Here is a 21,890-nt window from a genome sequence, read left to right as displayed (position 1 = left end):
AATAACACTACACAGAAAGAAAATGTTACCTTTAGGGTTTCCTATTGGCACATACCTTTATTTAATATTTATATTTGTATTTTTGAAATATTTTTGAAATATTTAAACTTGACAATATTCATATATTTCACCTACCATTATTTAAACTTGTTCATATTTCAAAACATTTTAAAAGTTTCTAAGTATCCATATCCATATTATTACTTCCCACTGAGTGTCCTATATTTAGCTAGCTAACTAAAAAAAAAATTCGTTTTTAAAAAAAAAAATTTTTTAATTTTTCAAATAACTAGATTGTATTATTATCATCACTTCAATAAAGAAATCATATTTAAAAATGTGTTTTAAAGTTTTATATGTCCATACAAAATTATTACTTCACTCCAAAAATGTTTAATGATTACATATATTTAAAATGATTTTATATTAGTGCTCATAAGCAGTGCTTTTTATAGATAATCTATTTGAGTCAAAACACAATACAACCAGCTCTTATGTGCCTATTAAAATATATTTTATTCTATTTTTCAATTTGACCTATGCGCTTACAGCTTTTTAAAGGCCTACGATTTTTTTCCCTAGATTTTCTTTAAATATACTTTTGAAATATCATATTTTCTAGCAATTTTTCTCCGAGTGCAGCAACTTGTTGGGGGCTGTGAGCCATCGTGTTCGGAACACCCCAACCTAATCGCTGGCTTGACATTGCATCGAGGTCCGATAAGGCGGTCCCAACATGGGATTCGTACAAGGGAATGCACACCGATATTTGCATATCCGGAGCGGGATTAACCAGAATGGCTAATGATGCCAAGACATGAGAGCACCCACATATCAGGCACGAAAGTTGCGGCCGAGTGATTCATCGCAGTCTTTATCGGTGGCACTATCGAAGACATTCAATCAATTGTGCCAAATCACCATTAGATATTACATTCCCAAACATATCGCCAGTGCCCTATTTATAGTCTTCTGGAGGCCCCGAGACAGCCAAATTGGTTTACGAGTTCCGTCAATATAAACACAAACAAGCGAGTAATAAACTTGTTGAGTGCCTCAACTAGAACTGAAAATCTATAGATCTATATACTAAGCACCTTGAAAATTGCTAGTTTTTCTATGAAATTAGAATAATCCTAATATCTCACTTTATGCACTGATCACCTTGAAAATGGCAACTTGTTAAATGCAAATACAGTGTCAATGTACAATCTACCTGTTGTTTGATAACAACTTGTCTATATAAGTATATTAAAATCAATTAGTAGCCCCTCACTATTTCCGACTTGTTCAACAAAAGTCATCGAGTAATCATTGAATAAATAAAATTAGCTTATCCATTAAAAGGTATTTAACATATTACACATGGAGAACTGCTGCACGATTGAATGGTTTTACATACCCAAGTCCAACCATGTTGGCAGTGTATAAAGGAAAATCGCAATGTGTATAAACAAACTATAATATCAACATGGAAAATTTGGAACAGCATTGGAAAATGCTTTAAATATTGACGCTTGACTGCGTTGTAGAAATCAATTTTGGCTGACTTATGGATATTTTATAGTTCGGGGAACTCAAAAATTAGACTTTAAAATTTCAAAATTAATAATAAATATTTTTATTTTTCGTTTGTATGTACCAAATTTTGCAGCTTTAGGAAAACATTTAGTTTTTGAATTTGTAATTTTTGGTTAGTAGGCTAAACAACGACTAACAACTGAATGCTCTAAATACTGTTATAAATCTTAGCAAGTAAAACAAAGAAGACTTGATATTAGGGGTTAAGTATTTCGAATCCAATAATATAAAATTTCAAAGAACAATTATTTGAAAAGCAAAATAGTCTTTTAAATTATTTGTAAAGCTCGTACAAGAATTATAGTTTATGTGTCTAGTGTCTAGTTTACTTATTTAAATCCGGGGAGCAGGGTGTTTAGGAATCGTGAAAATTTTATACCGATCCCGACGAGCTCTAGGCCCCCGGCGAGGAGCCACTGAAAAGACCTTCGGTTCACTGACTTAGGTTGACGACCAAGGTTTTCTGAGAAGCGCGGAGAAGGGCCCACTTTTGATGAGTCCCATGACAGGCGTTATGAAGGTGGGTCTCATCATCGTCTAAAGTTCAGTTCCACATAACATTAAATGATTTATTTCTTTTTAAATCTGGCATACGCCATTAAACATGTAAGCCTTTATCCCAGAGTACACTTCCATCTTAATTAATGTTGGATTTCTTTCAATCAATTGCTAAGTTTTAATCCAAGTACCTTTCGATCTTAATTATAACTACTGCTTTTATCCATTAGAGAGAGAGAGAGAGCACCGTGATTGGCGATTTAAAATGCTGACCTTTCTGGAGATACATTTCTGTCTACTGTTCGTCGACAGATTTCATTCGGGCAATATTTATCATCTTCCCGAAAGCCAAAAGTTCAAGCTGCGTAATTTCAAGGCCAAACTCGTAGATCCAACTAACGGCAACGGCTCTTATCGGCAAACATTTACCTTTGGAAATAGCAAAGGTGAAGCCACTAAAAGCTCCAAAGGCCCGACGACATTGGCATTGGCCCCTCTGAACTTTGGCCCACAATGGACGAGTGTGACGATGTGGCTGTGACTGTGAATGTAGATGACGAGCCATGATTTTGCATTTATTTGCACACCATTCAGCCCGACATTTTCAGTATGGCCAATGAGCCATGATACGGCATATGGAACCGAACCCGAACCCGAACCCGAGCCGGGGCCGTGGACAGAAAGAACAATGACGAAGAAGCCGCTGGCAACTCGAAAACCCATTAGACCAACTGCAGGTATGTAAGGTCATTAAGGCCCACTCTTTTCGCTCGGTGCACTTGGAAAAATGCATGGGAAAGGGTGACCTCAGTTATTTGTTCTATAATAAAACAGTATTTATAAAATAACCCAAAGTAACTATGCAAAGTCAGAGAGATAATCTAAACTATTATTTATTTTTATTTTATTTTACAAAGCCTGTAGTATCTTGATTATTGGTATATCTACCGTATGTAACACTGACATTATAAAATATATTTTTATGTAGTATTTCTTAAAAATTGAGAGTATACAAAAATTTATGTATATTTTAAATAGTACTATTTACAAAACTCTTTAATTACTTTAGTTGAAGATCTTATGATCTTATAAAACGTATTCCATATATTTCCCAAGTAACGAGCACTGACCCCTGGTTTCTTCGAGTGCAGTGCGAAAACCACGCAGCTGTCGAAGAAGCCGTAATGCCGTAATGGGGCGAGGGCAGAGTAATTGATGGCAATTACTCTTTTGTTCTGTCTCCGTCATATATCGCAGCGCATTCAATTATTCAGTTATTGCCATTATAAATGATGATAATTCCTGTCACGGTTATTGGCTAAATAATGATCCGTACTTTGCTTATTTCGCACCCATTCTTGATTAGATTCTGGCTGGTTCTTGGTTCGCAATTCGTGGTCCCAATAAATCACACACCTGCCTGGTTCTTTTATTCTGCGTGCAGCGGGTCTGGAAGCCCTCCCGATAAGATAGCCCCGAATGCACGCGGCGGAACTTATCTGCCTTGGGGCAGGGTGGTGTGTACCTACGATTACGAAGGCGGACACAGGTGACATGCACCCATCGCCGCCACCCGGAGTCAACAAATTGGCCCGATATCATCGCCTGGCAAACAGCCTTGATGGCTGCAATTAACAACTGGATTTATGATAAGCCATCAAACATCTTTTTTGGCTTCACTTGAAGTTGCGAGTGGATCAGTAATATGTTTTAATATGCCAGGGAACATTTAATTTTATCCACATTTCAAAAAGGTTATTACATCAACAGCGTATATTTTATTCATCATAATCAGTGGCAATGACGGCTACAATATTTATTGAGTGGCATCGTTTTCCATGGAATTTTGAATCTTCATTTGGACACTTTTTATTGCAACTTAACTTGAAATCAAATCAATATAAACAGCAGAATCAATTAATTCACTGAAACGAATTGATTCCCTGCAGTCAACTTGGATAAAGTTCATGTCGAAATTCTCAGAACTTTTGCAGCCAATAATTATTATCTTTCTTTGGCTTTGCGCTTTTAAATGCCAGATTGATTTTGTAACTTTTGCGCTTTTTGACAGAGTAATTGCAATTTGGTTCAAGTTCAGGCCAAACGAACTGGGTCGGGTGAATCAAGAATGGAATAATAAACTTCCTTTAATTAAATATCAATTAATTTTGCATTAGCTTGCATTTAATAGTTCCGTTTCACAGAAATGGCCAGGGTTTTGACACTCATTTAAATGTTATTTATAGTGTCTAAGAGTATGCAATGGCTAAAGGATAATTGTTTTTTGATACCAAACCATAACATTTACAATTGATTTTGAAAATATGTGGCAGCCCTGACTTAAGTGTCTATATGTGTGCAACAATAAATTCAATGCATACTTTAAGACATCTTCAATTGATTTTTAATTAATTTACAGTGTTTAAAAGTAAGCAATGACTGATATTTCTAAATTAATTTCTTTTACTTTTTAGATTAAAAAATATTGTTGCCTACTTCTATATACCCAAGCATTGTAATTTTTGGGACACCCCTGACTTAAGTGTCTAAAAGAATGCAACACTACATTTTAAACGGAGATTTTTAATATTATTTATATCTAATATTATTATTATTAAATATATTTACATAACACACCTTAAATATGTTTTTAAAGCCTTTAAACCCAGAGTGACTTGGCGGCACCCCCAATATCTTGATTCCCTATTATAATAATATTTTCAATCAGACTTCCACAACGTAGAACGCAAAACTTTGACAAACAACATTTTAACTAAATTCCAAATTAAAAACTACTGCCCCAAATTATGGTCAAGGTTGTGGAGGACATTTTTGGGATTGCCACCAATCCGTTCACCAAGCGGGCCCAGGTGGTTCGTCGCTATACGATCACCAACACCAACCGCTTGTCCGTGTCCGTCATCCAACTGGGCGCCACCATCCAGGGCATCCAGGTCCCGGATGCCTATCACCAGTTGTCGGACGTGGTGCTCGGCTTCGACGACATAGCCGGTTATGTGAAGTACAGGAACTACAAGTTCGGATGCACACTTGGCAGGGTGACGGATGTGGTGGGAAACGGGGAGTTCATCATGGACGAACGACGGGTGATTGTGTCCAAAAATCTGGGCCAGAAACACCAGATAAACGGTGGCTTTGTGGGCTTCGATCAGGTCATCTGGGATCTGTATATGAAGCGACCGGATGGTGTTACTCTGCGGCACGTCTCGCAGGACGGACACGAGGGTTTCCCCGGCACCCTTAGCATACTCATTCACTTCACCATCGACGATGACAATCGCTTCTTCATACGCATCGAAGGCACCACGAACCAGACCACGCCGGTGAACATATCCAATCACATTTACTTTAATTTAGCTGGTCAGACGACTGGGATCAAGGGCATATTCGATCATCAAATCAATATTGAAGCTATGGAAACGATGGATACTTCTGGTGGTGATGGAATTCCCACGGGGAGGTTCAAGAGCGTTCATGATTCCGTATATGACATTCGATTACCGGTTTTTATGGGCGATCGAGTGCGTCAGTTCGTGGAGAGACCGGTGAAGGGGTACGATGTGTGCTATGCCCTCGATAAGGAGTTCGATTCGAATATTACACGTTATGTGGGCAGGTTTCTGCATCCGGAATCGGGACGCTTCATGGAGATTTTCAGCAACCAGCCGAGTGTGAAATTCTCCACGGCCAATAATTTCCCGCAGGAGCCACTTGGTGAGGAACCGATTTTGGGTAAAAGGTGCACCCGCTATTGGCAGCATGGTGGCTTCAGTTTGCAACTCCTCAACTATCCGGATGCTGTTAATCAGCCGGACTTTCCACGCATCTTCATCAATCCGGGCGAGCATTATTTCCATGAGACCATCTATCATTTCGGTGTTCAGGAATCGTGGAAATGTTGTGCCGACCCCGACGAGCTGGAGGCCCTGGGCGAAGAACCACTGAAAAGACCTTCAGTTCACTGACTTGGCTTGTCCACGAAAGCTTTTTGAGAAGCGCGGAGGAGGGCCCACTTTTGATGAGTCCCATGACAGGCGTAATGAAGGTGTCTTTTGTCATTAAGGTTCGATTGTGATTGATTTAGGTTTTTTCAAGGGAAATACCAAGGGACCAAATAGAGTATTAAGTAATTTCAACTAAATTAACATTATTTATAGTGATTCAATCTTTTTTCTGTGTTTGCGTATAATTTTCAACAAGTTATGGAAGCGAAAACATAATCAAGAGCCTAGCAAACGTCAGGAACTTGCGCTCGTGTGGCTAATTGAACTGAATGTTTGCCAATGAATGCTTCACATTTCCTGGAAACTCGTGGCGTAACCAGTGCTTGTGAAGGCCAAATGAAAATGCCCTCGACCATTCACCGAATTATCAATTTGGTCTGCTCACTGGGGCATTGGCAAATATATCTCTCTTCAGTTCAGATGAAAGATTTGCAAATATGCCGAAAACACAAAAAAAGAAACAAGGCACTTGGCCCGCAGGAAACTCGAGGTTTATAAAGCTCATCCAGCGACCCTCGAGCATGAAAATGCTGCTAATGGGGCATCTGGCACGTTTTTGGATCGATTGGAAATGTAACCTGATGTTTTGTGTACCCCAGATTGTTGACTGTTTGCTTTTGGTAATACTAAATTTAGCGCCGCCGCTTGCGAATCCATTTACTTAAAGTCTATAAAAAGCGAACACCGGCGGACGGGGAATATCGATCTAAATTTAGACGCTTTGGACCGCTGCTTTGGACCGCTGCTTTGGACCGCTGCTTTGGCTCCGCTGGCACTGGTGTTTAGTGGCGCTAAGGGGCCGTTTTCCGCATATTTCGCAATTCGCAATTGAATTTCCATCTCTCTCGCCAGTGTCGCTGCAATTTGGAATAAATTATCCATATTTTAGCCCCTTTTTGGGGACACGGGCACAAAGGCAAATGGGCGCACAGCCACACACACTCACCCACGGAAACTGCAGTTGCCCCCAGGGGTTAATTGCACTGCCCTCCCGCTTCCGCCCATTTTACTTTTTACTTTCCACCTTCCCCCTCGTCACCGTGCTGGAATAACTTTATAAACCCAGGCCGTACTCTCTGATTGCGGTTTCCACTTCCTTTTTGGTCATATTATATAGTTTCAGCATTCGCGTGACGTGCTCCCTTCCAAGCAATTAAAAAAATAAACCTGCCCCCAAAATAAGGGAAAAAACCTACAAAGGGACATGCACTTTCACAAAGAATAGCCCCATGAAATTGTGAATATTAAATGGGTCTAAAAAAATTCTTTAATAAGATTTTGTTGTATGGGGAGAAAAAAATTTTATTCTATTAGAATATTTTTTCTGAATATTGAGAATATTAAATGGGTCTTTAATATCGGACTCCATATATCGACTTTGGGTTGTTTTTGCTTTCATAAAGTCAGGAAAATCTGAAAAAATTAAAATTAAATTTTTTTTTGTATAGGAAGGGAAGAATATTATATTTTTCTGTAACTTTTTTCTGCATGTTTGTCAAGGGTGTCGACCAGGTCGACCGGACGTAAAGGGTGGGTGGGTCAGGTCGGTGGGTGGCTGGGTGGTAGGGAAACAGCGAGCCTGCGCTTTGAGAAAGGTAAACACACATAGGAGCCCGGCAGTTCGGGGGATCTAACAAGGGGGTTTGCCAGCATTTTCGCCAACGAGCCGCTAATGTTAAGCCCAGCCCCTCGAAAGGGGGTTTTTTCTCGTCGAGCTGGCGTGGTCAGGTATTATATGATATGACACGCTTTAAAGAGCCAGTTTACAGGGCAGAAAATATATTAAACATATGAAATTTGGACTGTAAGTTCATATAGTTAATGGTATAATTATTTGTCTGTTGATTATATTTGATTAAAAAGTCTAAATTCCACTTTAAACCAATAAAAAATCTTTATTTTGTTCCTCAATGAATTCATATTTTAATCTCTTATTATCAACTAAACTATGATTCATAGTAAGGTATTCTATTTATGTCTGGCATGGTAATCGCTAACAAAAAAAAAATTCAAAATGCTTCTAGTAGATTAGTCAACGCTTTATATGTAATACAAACAGTTCCATCATCACTAATCAGTTTGATGCCATTGAAACTGATTGACAGTCTATTGCAATGACTTAATATGTGGTTTTCAGGTTCTAAAAAAAACAACCTATTCTGGGAAAATATTTTAAAAATATCTTCAGCCAGTTTGCTCTCTTTCATTCAATCTCAAAGCAGCCAATTTGGCGTGACCCAAATTCTGGACTTGTGTAACGGCAATCAGGCCGTAGATCTATGACACCGATGTCTCTGTCAATATATATGGCACACATCGCCGGCTGATTGACAGAACCATCACTAGCACCATTATCCATCACTCCGTGGCGGCAGAGCCTTTGTGCCATTTGTTGCAATAGGATCAGAATCGCACAAAGGCCCAACCCCTCGACAAAGCTATGCACGATACACACACGCCTCCTGCTCCGCCACATAAACATATATGTTTCTGATACATATTTGTACGTTTACCATCTATGGGGCGGGCATGTCCTTTGTCGGTAGCTAGGAAATGCGTTGGCGGGTTGTTGGGGAAAACTAGGGAAACCGGGGGGGTCGCGTCATAAAAACAATGTCATCACAAGGCAGCGTGTCGGGCGGAAATCAACTAAAAGGCCAATGCCAGCAGCACTCGCAGTCTCACAGAGGTGTGAAAGAGATGGAAACCGAGCGCCAAGAAAGAGACGGCAAGTGCGGGCTGGGAAGGGGATGGAGATAGGGCCCACAAAAGTTGAGGCAGGAACCGAACAAGAACAAGAACGAAAACCAAAAGAAAGTTTTATGACAATAATGACGAGCCCCGTTTAATGACGATAAAGATTAAGGCGATGATGTGAATGTGGATGAGCCAGAGCGAGTGTATCATATAAAATATAGCGTTGCATATGCCAAGGGTACACTTCAAGCCGAGGAAAATGGGCTTCTTGGCAGCTTGGCATGGTGTTCAGGCAGTCGTGAAAGAAAATTTGGTGACCTATATATATAAATTCAATGATTTTTAGCGAACTAAAGGTCATGGTTGGTTATATTTATTTCTAGAACACAACGATTTAGCTTCTTTTTTAAATATCAACCCGGAATAGGACACATCCTTGAATCGCTTTTTTTTTAATACTAAACGAGATTAAGGCCAAACCATTTTTGGTATTTTACTTATGTAAATAAAATGATTGAAGGACTATGGATGTAGTAACTGCCCAGAATAAAAAACATCTTAACATCGAAATTTTTTAAAATACTAAACAAGATTAAATCTCAGCAGTATTTGGTATTTTTTCACTAATCCAGAACAATGTGACTTTTTTACCATTTTAATATTGTAAATGATTGAAGGAACGTACAACCTCTTATTCCTATAGTACAGAAAACAATTTGAAATTGGAATTTCTTTAAAATACTAAACGGAATTGAACCTCAGCACTATTTGGTATTTTTGGTATTAAAATTTAACAACGTTAATAGACGGAACTCGACTGCAATAAAAATCAAATCTTGTAACGATGATATAGAACCAAAACAAATGGTTTTTTCCTCCAGATTATAAATATTTTATGAGCATAAATACAAAACCGTATTCTAAATTAAAATACCAAAAATGCTATGATTTAAAACGAACTTGAGAAACCTATTTAATTTTATTTCTTAAGTTCTGGCAGGACTGAAATTGAGGACTCTAAAACAGAAAGCGAATGGCTCTGCGTCTCAGTCGCCTTTCAGTTCGCTTAGTTTGGGCTGCTGCTGCCGTTTGATGACGGGACAGAAAAGGCAGCGAGGAATGCTGTTCATTTGACATTTTTAACCAATTTCCCAGTGTGAGTGGTTTTTTGTATATACTAGCAGAAGATTGGAGTCGCACAACAAACAAACTGCCCTGTATTTTGATAGAGCTTTTCATTGCTTTGCATCTTTAATTTTCGTTTGCCCGCCCTTCTTTTTTTATCGCATTTTGGTATTTATGTATTATATCTAATGGAATGTGGCGAAAAGGCAGAAAAGCCGGAAAAGGAAGGAAAATGGTAGCGGGGCAAAGATAAAGGGCAGGCAGGAAACACGCAAGGAATGCTGCTGCCAGCTCTGGATTTTAGCCCCGCTCCCCCAAAAAAGAAGGAGTTACAGCATGTACATAAATTAAAAGAATGCTGGTCCTAGACTCTCAAATTTAATTAGGGGTTTTCTGCTATTTATTTATAGCCGGACAAGAAGCCGTTTAAAATGCCACAGATAGCAAACTGGAGTTGAATATTATAAACGATTAAAGGGGAATAAGAAAGAACGTCCTCGACTATTAGAAACCCGAACTTAAGGGAGTACGAGGGAGATGGAGATATGCATGCATCAAATTGGCTGTTTCCGAAATTGCACACTTCACTAGCTTTTTACTTTTTAATGAATAATCCGATTTGAAGAATTTTTGGCATAAAGATGGGTATTGATCAGAATAAAACATTAGGTGTTCTTTCCTATACTAAATAGTCTCGAATTAAATAAACAAAAATTAAAACAAAATAATTTCATCTTAAGTATTTGGAAAGTAATATCATCGACACCAAATTAAAACTCAATAGTAAGAATAAAGCTAAAATTAGATGCTTTCCTATGACTATTTTTGCGATGTAGACATTATTAAAAGGGATCTTTAAATCGCTTACCCTGGATAAGCGTCCAATATTCCGGGTCGTTAGTTCAAAACTTTATTAAAATATTTTCTTTTTATTCGGTTTGAGTATAACTTTGGTTGTTTCATCAACATCGGATGCGTGAATCAACACATTTCAATGAAATACAAACTAAAGAAATTCCTGAGAACCTGAGTCGTTTAGTTTGGACTTTTTGTTTTAATGATGCTATCGGTACTGCCAGTTTTTGTATTTTATGATGAACGACGGGATTTTGATATGTTATAATAATGTTTCAAGTTAAATAACTTGATAAGTTGAAATTTTTTGGTACGAATTCTCACTCATAAAGTTAGCATGAAACCATCACAAATAGTGAAATTCCTCATCATTATTTGTTTTTCATTAAAAACCCATTACTTTCACGCATCTCTACATTAATTTCAGTAACGCATTGTTTGCAAACGCAATCATATGTGGATGGATGTTAACCAAAGTTGAAAACGATGCACCCACTCAACGATAATTATAAAATGTAATTAAAAACAGACCATCGTCAATGTTTCGCCCCCGAGAAAGTGGGAGAGGAAAGGGGAGAAAGTGTTACTCCACTTCTATTTAGCAAACAACGAAAAGGAGTAAAAAGCAGGAAAATATACACACATAGTGCGAAATGCATGCGTGCAGTATAAACAAAAAGAGGAAAAGTAGGGAAAGCACTCACACAACCACAGACACTGAAAGAAAAACAAAGGCAATAGCAAAAGCTTCTTAAGACGTTAAGAAAGCCTTTGTTTTCCGGCTCCATTGTTACTGCGTTGTTGTTGCTGCCAACGAAGAAAGTTCCACAGAAAGAAAAAAAACGAGTAGTGAATTTTGAAATATTATATAATATTATTATTATCACGAGTTAAAAAAAAAGCAAAACAATTTGTACTGTTTTCTGCTGTTTCTCATAAAATAAAACACATAGTAAATATTTGGTGTTAAGTATTATGAAATCCTCTTGCAAGGGATCATATTTTTTCGTGTAAAGATAAAGATGCTAAAATTAGTAGAGGGGGAGTGGAAAAGACGACGTGTTGAGTGCCACAATTTTCATCTTTCTGTCTTCTCTTTTGCGGCGGCATTTTCTCCGCAGGCTGTGCAAAAATAAAAACAATGGAGAACGCCTTAGAGTCAAGTGCCTCGACTTTCAGATACCCCTTAGTACCGCCTACACACACACCTCTGCACTCAGGCAATATACCCCTTAACTCCAAAATTAAGAGGTATTAAAATCTAGATGAGGCCTCAAGACAGGAAGAGCGCTCCAAACTTCCAGAGCCCGCACAAATATGGAATTGTTTGTGCCAAACAATTTGCCAAACAGTAGAAATGCGGCAAAAAAAACATTTTTTACTTAAGTGGGACACTTGCAAAAATAATTGAACTTCAAAGTACCAGCTTTTTATGTTCCCAAGGTAATCCCTTTTAGAAACTTCAGAACACGAATGAAAATAAAGGTAAAATCAGTCGAATTGAAACCAATCAAGGATCGCACAAGATCAAGAAGTCATTGTCCAATTTTTGAGTGTGGCAGATAGTGAGAAATGGGAGGACGAAGAGGTCGACTGGGACCGGTTTGGCCAAAGATGGTGGTGAGTTTTCCAAAGTTCAGCCGCCGTACTACTCACACACACAACACACACACCTACCTAAACACCCACCCACCCATCTTTGGCTTTTCTTTCAACAACCCTCCTCAAATTTTACTGGAGCATAGAGAAAACGCGTGGATGACACACAATGGCAGGAACAACAACAAACAATACAGTGCACTCCCGATACGGTGAAGTCAGGAAAATAGAATACTTCGAAAATATAATATTTTGAATCTTTTTCAAACATGGAACCTTTTTTTTCATATTGCATACCAACTTGTTCAACATTTTCATTGAGAACCTATCAATTATAACAGCATTTTGAGCACCGCTGTGGTACGCTGTACGTGTGGCGGCAGAGGCAAAGCAGAGTTACCTTAGCTATTCTGCTGACTTATACATATTTCTTGAGAATTAGCATGCTGGCTTTTTGGAATTGTTTACGGAGTAGATCTATTAGATCTATATCACCGTGTGTGTGGCGGCAGAACACGGGCAGCTGTTCTCTTTTACTGCTTTAAGCGGTGTATTTTGATGCCACGAATACTTATACTACTTGTACTCATAGAAGTAATCACCCGCTGCAAAGTGATTACCTGTAATGTCAGAAAGTGAGTACTAAATGAGTACTAAGTGATTACTAAATGAGTAATGACATATGTCAGGCTGTACTGTAATCACAAGGAGGCCAAAGAAGACGATTTTCATTCCGGCACAAACGAAATCCGCTAAAACTCGCCGATGGCCGAAGCGCTGGATGATGATGGGTGGCGAGGGTGGTGGAAAATGTGGGTGGTTGGGTGGCTGGGTGGTGGCATGTCGGCAAGGTGGCACAAGTGACGCTTTCTCCTATGGCGACAGCCTGGCAGCTTTGACATTTGCATGTGTATTATGCGTGGCCCTCCGGGCATGCGTTTGTATGGGGAGTTTTCCCCTCGCAGATGGGGAAAATCCTTCAAAGTTCAGAAAGACAGAACAACAGGCAACAAAATCATCGCCATCGCCATCGCCAAGTTTGTGCATCTTTTTGTTCACTTTGAGAGCGAGTCATATGGACAGATGGCCAGAAGGACGGGACGGCACCCTTGACATTTTCCAATCAGGCTTTTGGGCGCAGAGATTGGTTATTGGGTTGGCCATCTGATCCAGATACAGTGATCAATTACCGACTGAGCTAGATAACACAATTGGCCTTCAAAGCTCAGTGGTTCGCAGGGAAATCAACTCGAGCAGTCAAACTCAAGGCATTTAGGCAAATCGCTTGGAAATCAAACTTCACAAGTGGATAAATGTTTATCTTGAGAACCACCTCAAGTACGTTCGGCCTTGGCTTTAAAGGACAAACTTACACTATTTTAAAGGTGATATTTGGGACATTTCCTTGGTGAAGACTTAAGTTAAAGTGGGTATTTCAAATATAAGAAAGAGACTTTTACATAAGGTAGATTATCTCAGTCAAACAAGCTGGTCTTGCGAATGGTCTTTACAGAAAGCTTTAGATATAAGACTGGGCATGCACAAAATCTATTTAAAGTTGAGTGAAAGTTTGTAAGTTTCCCAAGCTAATTCTAGTAAAGATTTAATAAAAACATTTGGGGTATTTCAATTTAAGGGTACACACTTCCTTATAATCTTTACAAGTAAGCTAGTTCCGTGCTGGAGCCGGAATTACTTTGTAATATAAAATCTATTTGAAGTTATTTATTGCATCCCGAACTCTGCTAAACAGGTCTTTGTGGTTCAGCCAAGATTTATCGGCTCATTCCATCCGCTTGTCTGGTTGTCAACGCATCCGTGGGCTGTGGAATGGCTGGCCCCAGCTCCATCTGCAGTTGAGCCCATCCAGTACAGCCAACTCCGCAGGCAAAGTGGATCACGGAGAGCCGAGGCTGAGACAGAAACAACACACGTTGCCCCTGCACACATACTATATGTTTGCCATATTCGGCAATCCTTCGCCGGTGAATCCTCCTCCGCAGTTGAGCAAGTTGAAAAGTTCAGGGGCTGCTGCTGCTGCTGCTGCTGATGCTCCTGCGGTTGTCGTCCCCAAAAATAACTAACCCCCGAGAAGATGGTCTAGGAAAATAGGAAAAGCGGAATGCTTGGACATGGACAGGCAGCCGCAGAAACACAGAGGCTACACAGGCTGAACGGGCCACACCGGCGACGGAAAAATCAACGAACACGGCTGGGTTTTTCGGCTGGCGACTGCCCTGCCCTTTTCCATTTTCCCGCTGGCAGGCGCCAACCACCCCCGAAAATTGCCACCCACCTTGCATACACGCGGGGAAATGATGAAACAGTTTTTCGCGACCAAAGGCACGTATGTTCCACTCGCCATTACCCATGTTTGGAAGCAGAAATTTTGCTAAATCTATGAATTATGTAGGAATGCCTTCAAACAATCAACAAAAATAATGGTAAAAATACCCCCTTACCCTCTTATAAAGAAAACTCTTAGATAAAATTAAAAAAAGTCGACATTTTCAATATATTTTATAAGTTTTTAAGTTTAAAGTTTGCTTTATATATGTATATTATATATAGTTCTCTATTATATATAGTTAAAAATACCAAAGGTACTTTTAATTTTTTACCAATTTTCTTTATATTTATTTCTGTGTAATTTAAAGGCATTGCTGGCGGCACTCAAAAGCGGCATGGGCGAATTTTTTGGTTATTTTTAGTACTCTTTGTTAAATTTTTTTATTTACCCCCCACTACCTCTGTCCCTCCTATTTGTTTTTCCCATTTTTCCATTTCTTTTATTTTGCCGTCTCATTCCGGTAAACGTTAATTTCAATTTGAAAAATCATTCACACTTGCAGCAATTGGAAGCTTCTGAATTCAGCATTGGGGATGACTTTTATGGCCCGAAATCGTTATCATTCGAAAACGTGGGGGTTGGTCTAGACCTCAGCGAGGTTTTAAAGTTCCCAGGACAGGCCCATGCGGGGATGACTTTAATCCATCGCTCCATCAAGGAGTCGCAAAAGGGGGGAAATTAATTTAAGTGCACACATACATAATACCTAGATGGGCAGACCAAGGATTAACTAAAAGCCCCAAAAGCTTGGCTAATCGAATCTTAAATTCAATTTGAAAACCAACTTGAACTTGATGGAACTCATTGCTTTATTCAGTGACTATATACGTTCGAGTGAATGCGATTCACTCGCCAGCCTACCACAATTAATTTGGCTAATAGCCGAATTTTCCCTTCCATTATGTAATAGATTCAAGTGAGCTATTTTCTGGAACGAGGTTCGCAGCCCCCACCCCGCGACTGTCAAACTTTGAACTACATTTCTAGTTTCGTTTCTTTTTGTGTGTTTATTATGCTGTGTCTACAATTTGGCAAAATTACAAACTAAACAGTGAAATCAGCAGTGTGTGTGACAGAGTGAACGAGTAAATATATATAGATGAGTGTACCCAGATGGAACACGAGTATATGAGTACACAGAACCAAAATATTGGCAAAATTACTGGGCATTTTTGCCATTCCTTTACAGCACATTGCAGACTTAAGTTATATTAAAGACATAAATATATGGTTACCTTTTTAATATAGTTCATTTAAAACATCCCAATTTTAAGAACTTTATTTTACAAATATACAAAGCGTTTTATCAAAATGTTTTAAAGTAAAAAAAAGGAATACTATTTTAGTATTTACTACTAATTTGGTAAAAACGTTTATAAAAAATATCCCACTTTTAGGAACTTTGTTTTGAAAATACAAAAAGTCTTTTATCAAAATGTTTTGAAGTGAAAAATGGCACTACTAGTTTAGTAATTACTAATAATTAGTAATAGAGTTTATTAAAAAATATACTAACATTTAAATACTTCGTTTTGCAAATATATAAAGTGTTTTATCAAAATGTTTTAAAGTAAAAAAAGGCACTACTTTTTTAGTAATGCAAATACTTTGTTTAAGAAGTCAATTTAAAGTTCCATGACCTAGCTTTGTTTTATAAGATTAAGATTAGATATAAGATAAGACATTAAACCAATTGAAGAGTTATTGGTTTGTAATATATTTTTAAAGGAATTTAAAAAAGTAGTTTTTTAGTTTTTATGTAGATTTTAATAGTAAAAAAAATATACATTTAAAGTAAGAAAATAACCAGTTATAACAATATAGTTATATATATTATTTTAAAAACCCTTTTTTGTATTAATGAAGGACTCAAAGCAGAATTTTCTTGGTGCAATAATGACATAGGGCTTTTTATATTATTATTTTGCTTTTTGTAAAAAATCTTACCGCAATTTGTTGTTGCCAGCGCGACGCTGGCTGCAGTCGGGCGTCGCTGCTGACGCCGCTGCTCCTCCGGCTGCTGCGGTCGCAAAAAAGTTGGCAACTTTTGATGTTGGTTTTCGGTTTTAATTTTTTCTTGGCTTCGGTTAACGCTTTTCACCGATGCCTCCACTGCTTCTTGTTGTACTTTATGGGTTTTTATTTTCCGCTGCCTTGCTTCGGTTGCACTTTAACACAAAAATTCCGAACATACAAAAAAATTGGAGAAAAAAATCGTTTCACGCTTGGCTTCATTAGCATTGTTGTTTGTTGGCTTGTTGTTGTTTTCTCCTAACACTTTCTCGCCCGCGAAAGTTAGATGAAGCGGAGATAGACGGATGGAAGGGGAGAGAGAACGAGAGCTACTAAATAAGCTAGTTTTCCCAGACCTTGGACCGTTTAAAAATTTGTATCTTTAGCCTTTTATGACCCAAAGATACTTTGGTTTTTTCACAATTATTTCACAAATTACAATTTTAATACCCGTAAATAAACCGTAAATTGTTTACACAATAGTACATTTCCTCATTTTAATTTGTTTTAATTTATTAAAATCATTATTCCAATTATCCTGCATTTTTTATTTTCCCAATTCCCTTGTTTCTCCTAGCAAAACCTAGATAATTCAAACCTAGCGGGTTAAGATATTCCTTGAAGCACGTTCTAGGAAATGGAGCGCAACTGTCTTTATAAATGGGGCTACCCCTAGCTTCGAGGTACAGCCACTTAATGGCTCCATGGAACAATTTTTCATTCCACACTTAATGTCCCTATAAAAGTTCATCTTGCAATTTAAGCTGAATTAATTCCGTTTCTAGCCCTCTGGCAAGAGACATTTCCTTTTAAACCGCAGAACTTAAGATTAAAACGTCGTCTACTTTTTTATGCTTAAAATGTATCTGGAAGATTTCCATGTCTACCTTAAATTTGGAGCACTCTTGTGCAGGATGCTGCTAATTAGAAAGCTACTGGTTCCGCTTAATCTCGTTTACATCGTCGTCGGTAGTCGGTAGTTGGATATCGCGTATCGAGTACCAACTGCCGAGCACCGTTAGGCGGCTGCACTTAATGAGCCTGAACTTTCACACCGCTGCAGCAGCGAACTGAAGCTATAATGTACACAAAAAAAAAAACTGGACAACGAATGTATAATTATTATCATTTTAAAATGAGAAAAGTGTTTAATCTATGCGATATATGAAAGGTATCTAAATCTTAATAGTTCATTAGTCAACAACGATGCATATTTCATTTATAAATACACAAATTAATGTAAAATCTGTTAAAAGTTAAGAACCGTTTTCTCATCTGCATTTTAAACTATGCATTTTCATGTATTTTATATCAAAGTTTATAAATGTTTTTCTACAGTCTAGTGTTAATTCCAGAGCCTAATCCTGTGGTTTACACGAAATAAATAATAAAATAGTATATAATATTAAACTTTTTTTTAGCTGAATTAATTTAAAGATAAATACATTTACAGGTCAGTTTTGGTTTTTATTTTTAAGAAACTTAGGAAACTTTTAGGTAAATTTAGTTATAACGGATGGACCTTTATAGAAACAAGCTATTGAGATAATTTTCTCTAAGAATTTCTCCTTTTTTAAAATTGACCAATTATGAATATTTTATCAAATAAAATTCAATTAAAATATTTCAACAGTGAAAACTATAAAAATTATACTTCGGTTTGACAATTTTTTAGAAGTATAATTTTTGTTGACAAATGAAAATTCTGAACTGTGATAGATAATAGATCATCTTAACAAGGCCTGATATTTCCTTTTGACAAATAAAAATTCAGGGATGAGGTGCAAAATAATTTGTAAAATTTAATAGACCATCTTATCATGGCCTGATATTTCTAGATATGGATCTTTTTTCTATAATATAAACTCTGGAACCAGAAACTGAAGTATAAAATCAAATAGATCATCTTATCATGGCCTGATATTTCTAGATATGTATCTTGTCTTTTTAATAGAAACTCTCGAATCAGATGCAAAATGCAGTATAAAATGAAATAAATCATCTTAGCATGGCCTGATATTTTGGTTTGACAATTTCCAGATAGTATCTTTTCTCGGCCAATGGAAGGTCTGGAATGTATCTACAAACTCAAATAGATCGTGGCACCTGTTCCGTTCCTTTCTTATTTATTTCTGTGTAGCGCCGACGGCCTTGGCGGCTAATTACCGGCCACCGGTAATGCGGTCGCTGCGCCGTCGAAGCTGCGTGGGCGTCGCGTCGCAGCCGCCGCGGCGGCAGCGCAGCCTTAATCCCGCTCGAACGGATTAAGTCGATGATGCTGAAATGGCTTCGCTGCAGCTTCAGGTGTGCGAACGGGCGGATCGATAAATGGAAATTGCTACTGTCTCACTCTCACTCTCTTACTCTCTCCCTTCGCTCCTTCACTCTTGCTTCCCTTCTGTTTACACCTATTTACCATTCAGTTTCTGCTGCTTTCCGCCTTACTTTATACGCACGCACGCACACACACCAACACGAACAACCACTAAAGCACCGTTAGTCCATCAGCATCCGAAGAAATTCGAATTGTCTCGACCGCTGCCACTGCCGCTGCCTCCGCCGGCGTCGCTGTCGGCGTCCTCATGCTGTTGTTCTTGTACTTCTTGTACTCTTCTTCCCGTCGCCTTCCCATGGAATTCACTCTACACTTTACACACGATTTTGTGTTTACGTTCTTGTGCCGCGATTTAAGTACTGTTATTACTTTTGGCTGTCATCACTCCGTTTGTTTGTTTTTGTCTTCTCTCCTCCCCTCCTTCGTGGCGTTTCTTTTTGTGCATAAATCCCGATTGCCTAGCAAATATATATGTTTCGTGTTTTATTTATGCACCGTGCACAGTTCTTGTGCTTATTGTTGTTGTGTCGCTTCTGCGGAGCGACGCGCACGCAGCGTCGTCAATGGGGAAACGAAAGAGAAAGCGTCTCCGTCCCGTTAGACCGCGCGGTCGGCGATGGAATGGAGGAATGGAATAGGCGGAAAAACAACGCTCAGCTTTTCAGAATTTTTGTGCTTCGACGTAAGCGAGCGTAAGCGAACGTAGGCAAACGTAAGGGTCAGTTAAAAGCTAGATTTCTGCTCTGCCACTGTAAACTGGCTGTTATTAACAGTATTATGTGCTTGAACGCAAGCAAGTGTAGGCAACCGTATGAGTCATAAAAAAAACTAGAATAAGAATAGAATAAGAAGTTTTAAAATAAATATATGAAAGTGAAACAATTTATTTAAGCAATTTTTTTGCCAAAAATGTTTAGCCGTTTTCTTATATTCCCGTTAAAAAGGGCTTTTGAAATTGTTTGAGTTGGCAGCACTGGCCACATTCGAAGATGCCATATCTAAGTTGGGCGCGAAACTCAAACCTAAAAAAGTATATATAAAAAGGTAAAATACATCATTGGGATTTAAAGGGAAATGTATTTAGCGTAGGCAAGAGGTCCTGAGATGTTGGTTGAGTCAATTAACAAATTAATATATTTATCAAAGTCATATCTTCAAAATGGCAAATGATGTATCGGTCTTTTATATCTTTCTTCTTTTATATCATTTCACGTAATATTCCTCTAAGTAGGACCTAGTTAAAAAATATAAACTAAGTATGTACCATAATCTGACTATACCACACATTGGGTGATAAAATCAAACAAATGTTTTAATCTAATACCCATAGTTCGGCTTACTTTACTCTTATCGATCTTAGTGCACTACTTAAGGCTAAACACAGAGGCATATCACACATAGGGGTTCCAATTGCTGCCGTCCTCGGGCAGCAGATTGTTGGTGATCAGCAGGATGACGTCGATGATCCACCAGACGCCCACGCCGCCCATGGTGAGCAGTTTGCCCACGGCGGTGCCCGTTTGGCCGAGGCAGAAGCGGTCCATCCCCAGGAATCCGAGCAGCATGCTATAGATGAGCGTGGTCACAAAGTAGTGATCCGTGTAGCGGATGCAGGGCACTCCGGCGCGCAGGAAGGTGCGATTCCCGTAGCACTCGATGTCCGAGAACACGGTGCACAACACCTCGGTGTGCTCCACATCCTCGTACGTGGAGCCGCCCCACTTGACGCAGCCGATGGGCTTGCCGTTCTTGGCCGTGGCGTTTTCATGCCGATCCACGGGATCCTTGCACTCGAGGAAGTCGCGTGGCAGGAAGGAGCAGCTCACATACGGTCCCAGTGGATGAAAGGCGGAGTTGCCAGGTCCGCCGGAGGAGGAGGACGACGACGATGACGATGAGGAGGCTCCCATGCCGGAGCCAAGTTGCGCCTGGACGGGCACCACCGACTGCACCGCCGTGCCGGAGACCACCGTCTGCGGCTGCTCCTTGTCGCTGCGAGCCTGTATCGTCCGGGCGGCGGGCAGACTGGTGGCCACCAGGAACGCCACAAATCCGTAGAAAATCCGCATCTTTGTTTGCTCCGAATAAAAATATTGCCAGCCAGTGTGGCCACACCCTCGCTGGCTTAACAGAGCTCTGTTAGCTTTGTTGACAAATGGGCGCCTTTCGATAGTTCTGATAGCCTTTCTGTTAACAGTTAAAAAAAAAATAATTCTATCACAATAAAAATAAAAAATTATAAAATTATTTATTAATTAGATAAAAAATACAATTCCAAAAATGTTTATAAACAATTTTGGGAACAAGGAAACTAAGACTTTTTTAATGCCTTTTATTTTTTAATCTTGTCGTCTTTTCGTTTAATATTTACATCGTTGTTATACTTATTATATTAATTTATCCCAACTTAAGACACATTGTGGGTTAAGGTAATTTAAGTTTTCTTTTCCTTTCAATTTGATATATTTGTGAACCACAAAAATTTAAACACAATTTTTAAGACAATTAAGAGTTAATTAAGAATTAACAAAAAATCACAACAGACACAGAAAAATAACCAACTGATAATAATTATTTTGTCTCTGATATATATTTATATTTGATATATATTTATTTACTCTGTTTTCAAAGATCAGTAATTGCAAGACCTTCATAAATGCTAATATTAAGAAAACGAGAACATATATTTTTAAAAATGTAATGAATTTTGATATATTTTAACCAAAGTAAATATTTATTTAAAAAAAATAAATTTAACTCTAAGATAAGACTCAAACATGTATAAATCTATTTATTTAGCATTCAAATTTGT

General features: G+C 38.5%; 3 protein-coding genes across 9 annotated transcripts in view; 1 reads left to right on the top strand and 2 right to left on the bottom strand.

Annotated features, from left to right (window-relative positions):
* Nucleotides 1–19,714, bottom strand: part of LOC108023990 (diacylglycerol lipase-alpha) — a 30,741-nt gene extending 11,027 nt beyond the window's left edge. For 3 of the 7 annotated variants that reach the window (XM_017093724.3, XM_050884747.1, XM_050884748.1), the window contains exons 1-2: nt 19,160–19,712; nt 16,678–16,898 (exon numbers count right to left, since the gene is read on the bottom strand). The gene's annotated coding sequence lies outside the window, so the exon portion shown is untranslated. Of the gene's footprint in view, nt 1–16,677; nt 16,899–19,159 lie in introns of all 7 variants that reach the window. The other 4 variants (XM_017093721.2, XM_017093723.3, XM_017093722.2 and 1 more) reach the window with 3 other exon arrangements.
* LOC108023991 (galactose mutarotase) lies at nt 4,801–6,250 on the top strand. The gene has a single exon (XM_017093727.3). It carries the CDS (start codon nt 4,887–4,889, stop codon nt 6,063–6,065), a length of 1,179 nt encoding a protein of 392 aa, XP_016949216.1. The 5' UTR covers nt 4,801–4,886; the 3' UTR covers nt 6,066–6,250.
* A 674-nt stretch (nt 19,715–20,388) lies between the features above and the next one.
* LOC108023929 (TM2 domain-containing protein CG11103) lies at nt 20,389–21,195 on the bottom strand. Its single transcript, XM_017093613.3, has one exon. It carries the CDS (start codon nt 21,145–21,147, stop codon nt 20,470–20,472), a length of 678 nt encoding a protein of 225 aa, XP_016949102.1. The 5' UTR covers nt 21,148–21,195; the 3' UTR covers nt 20,389–20,469.
* Nucleotides 21,196–21,890: the final 695 nt, after the last annotated feature.

The sequence above is a fragment of the Drosophila biarmipes genome, chromosome X (genome assembly GCF_025231255.1).
Source record: "Drosophila biarmipes strain raj3 chromosome X, RU_DBia_V1.1, whole genome shotgun sequence".
In the NCBI taxonomy this organism is placed as follows: domain Eukaryota; kingdom Metazoa; phylum Arthropoda; class Insecta; order Diptera; family Drosophilidae; genus Drosophila; species Drosophila biarmipes.
Note: the sequence above shows the minus strand (reverse complement) of the source record. Positions and strands in the feature narration are given on the sequence as shown.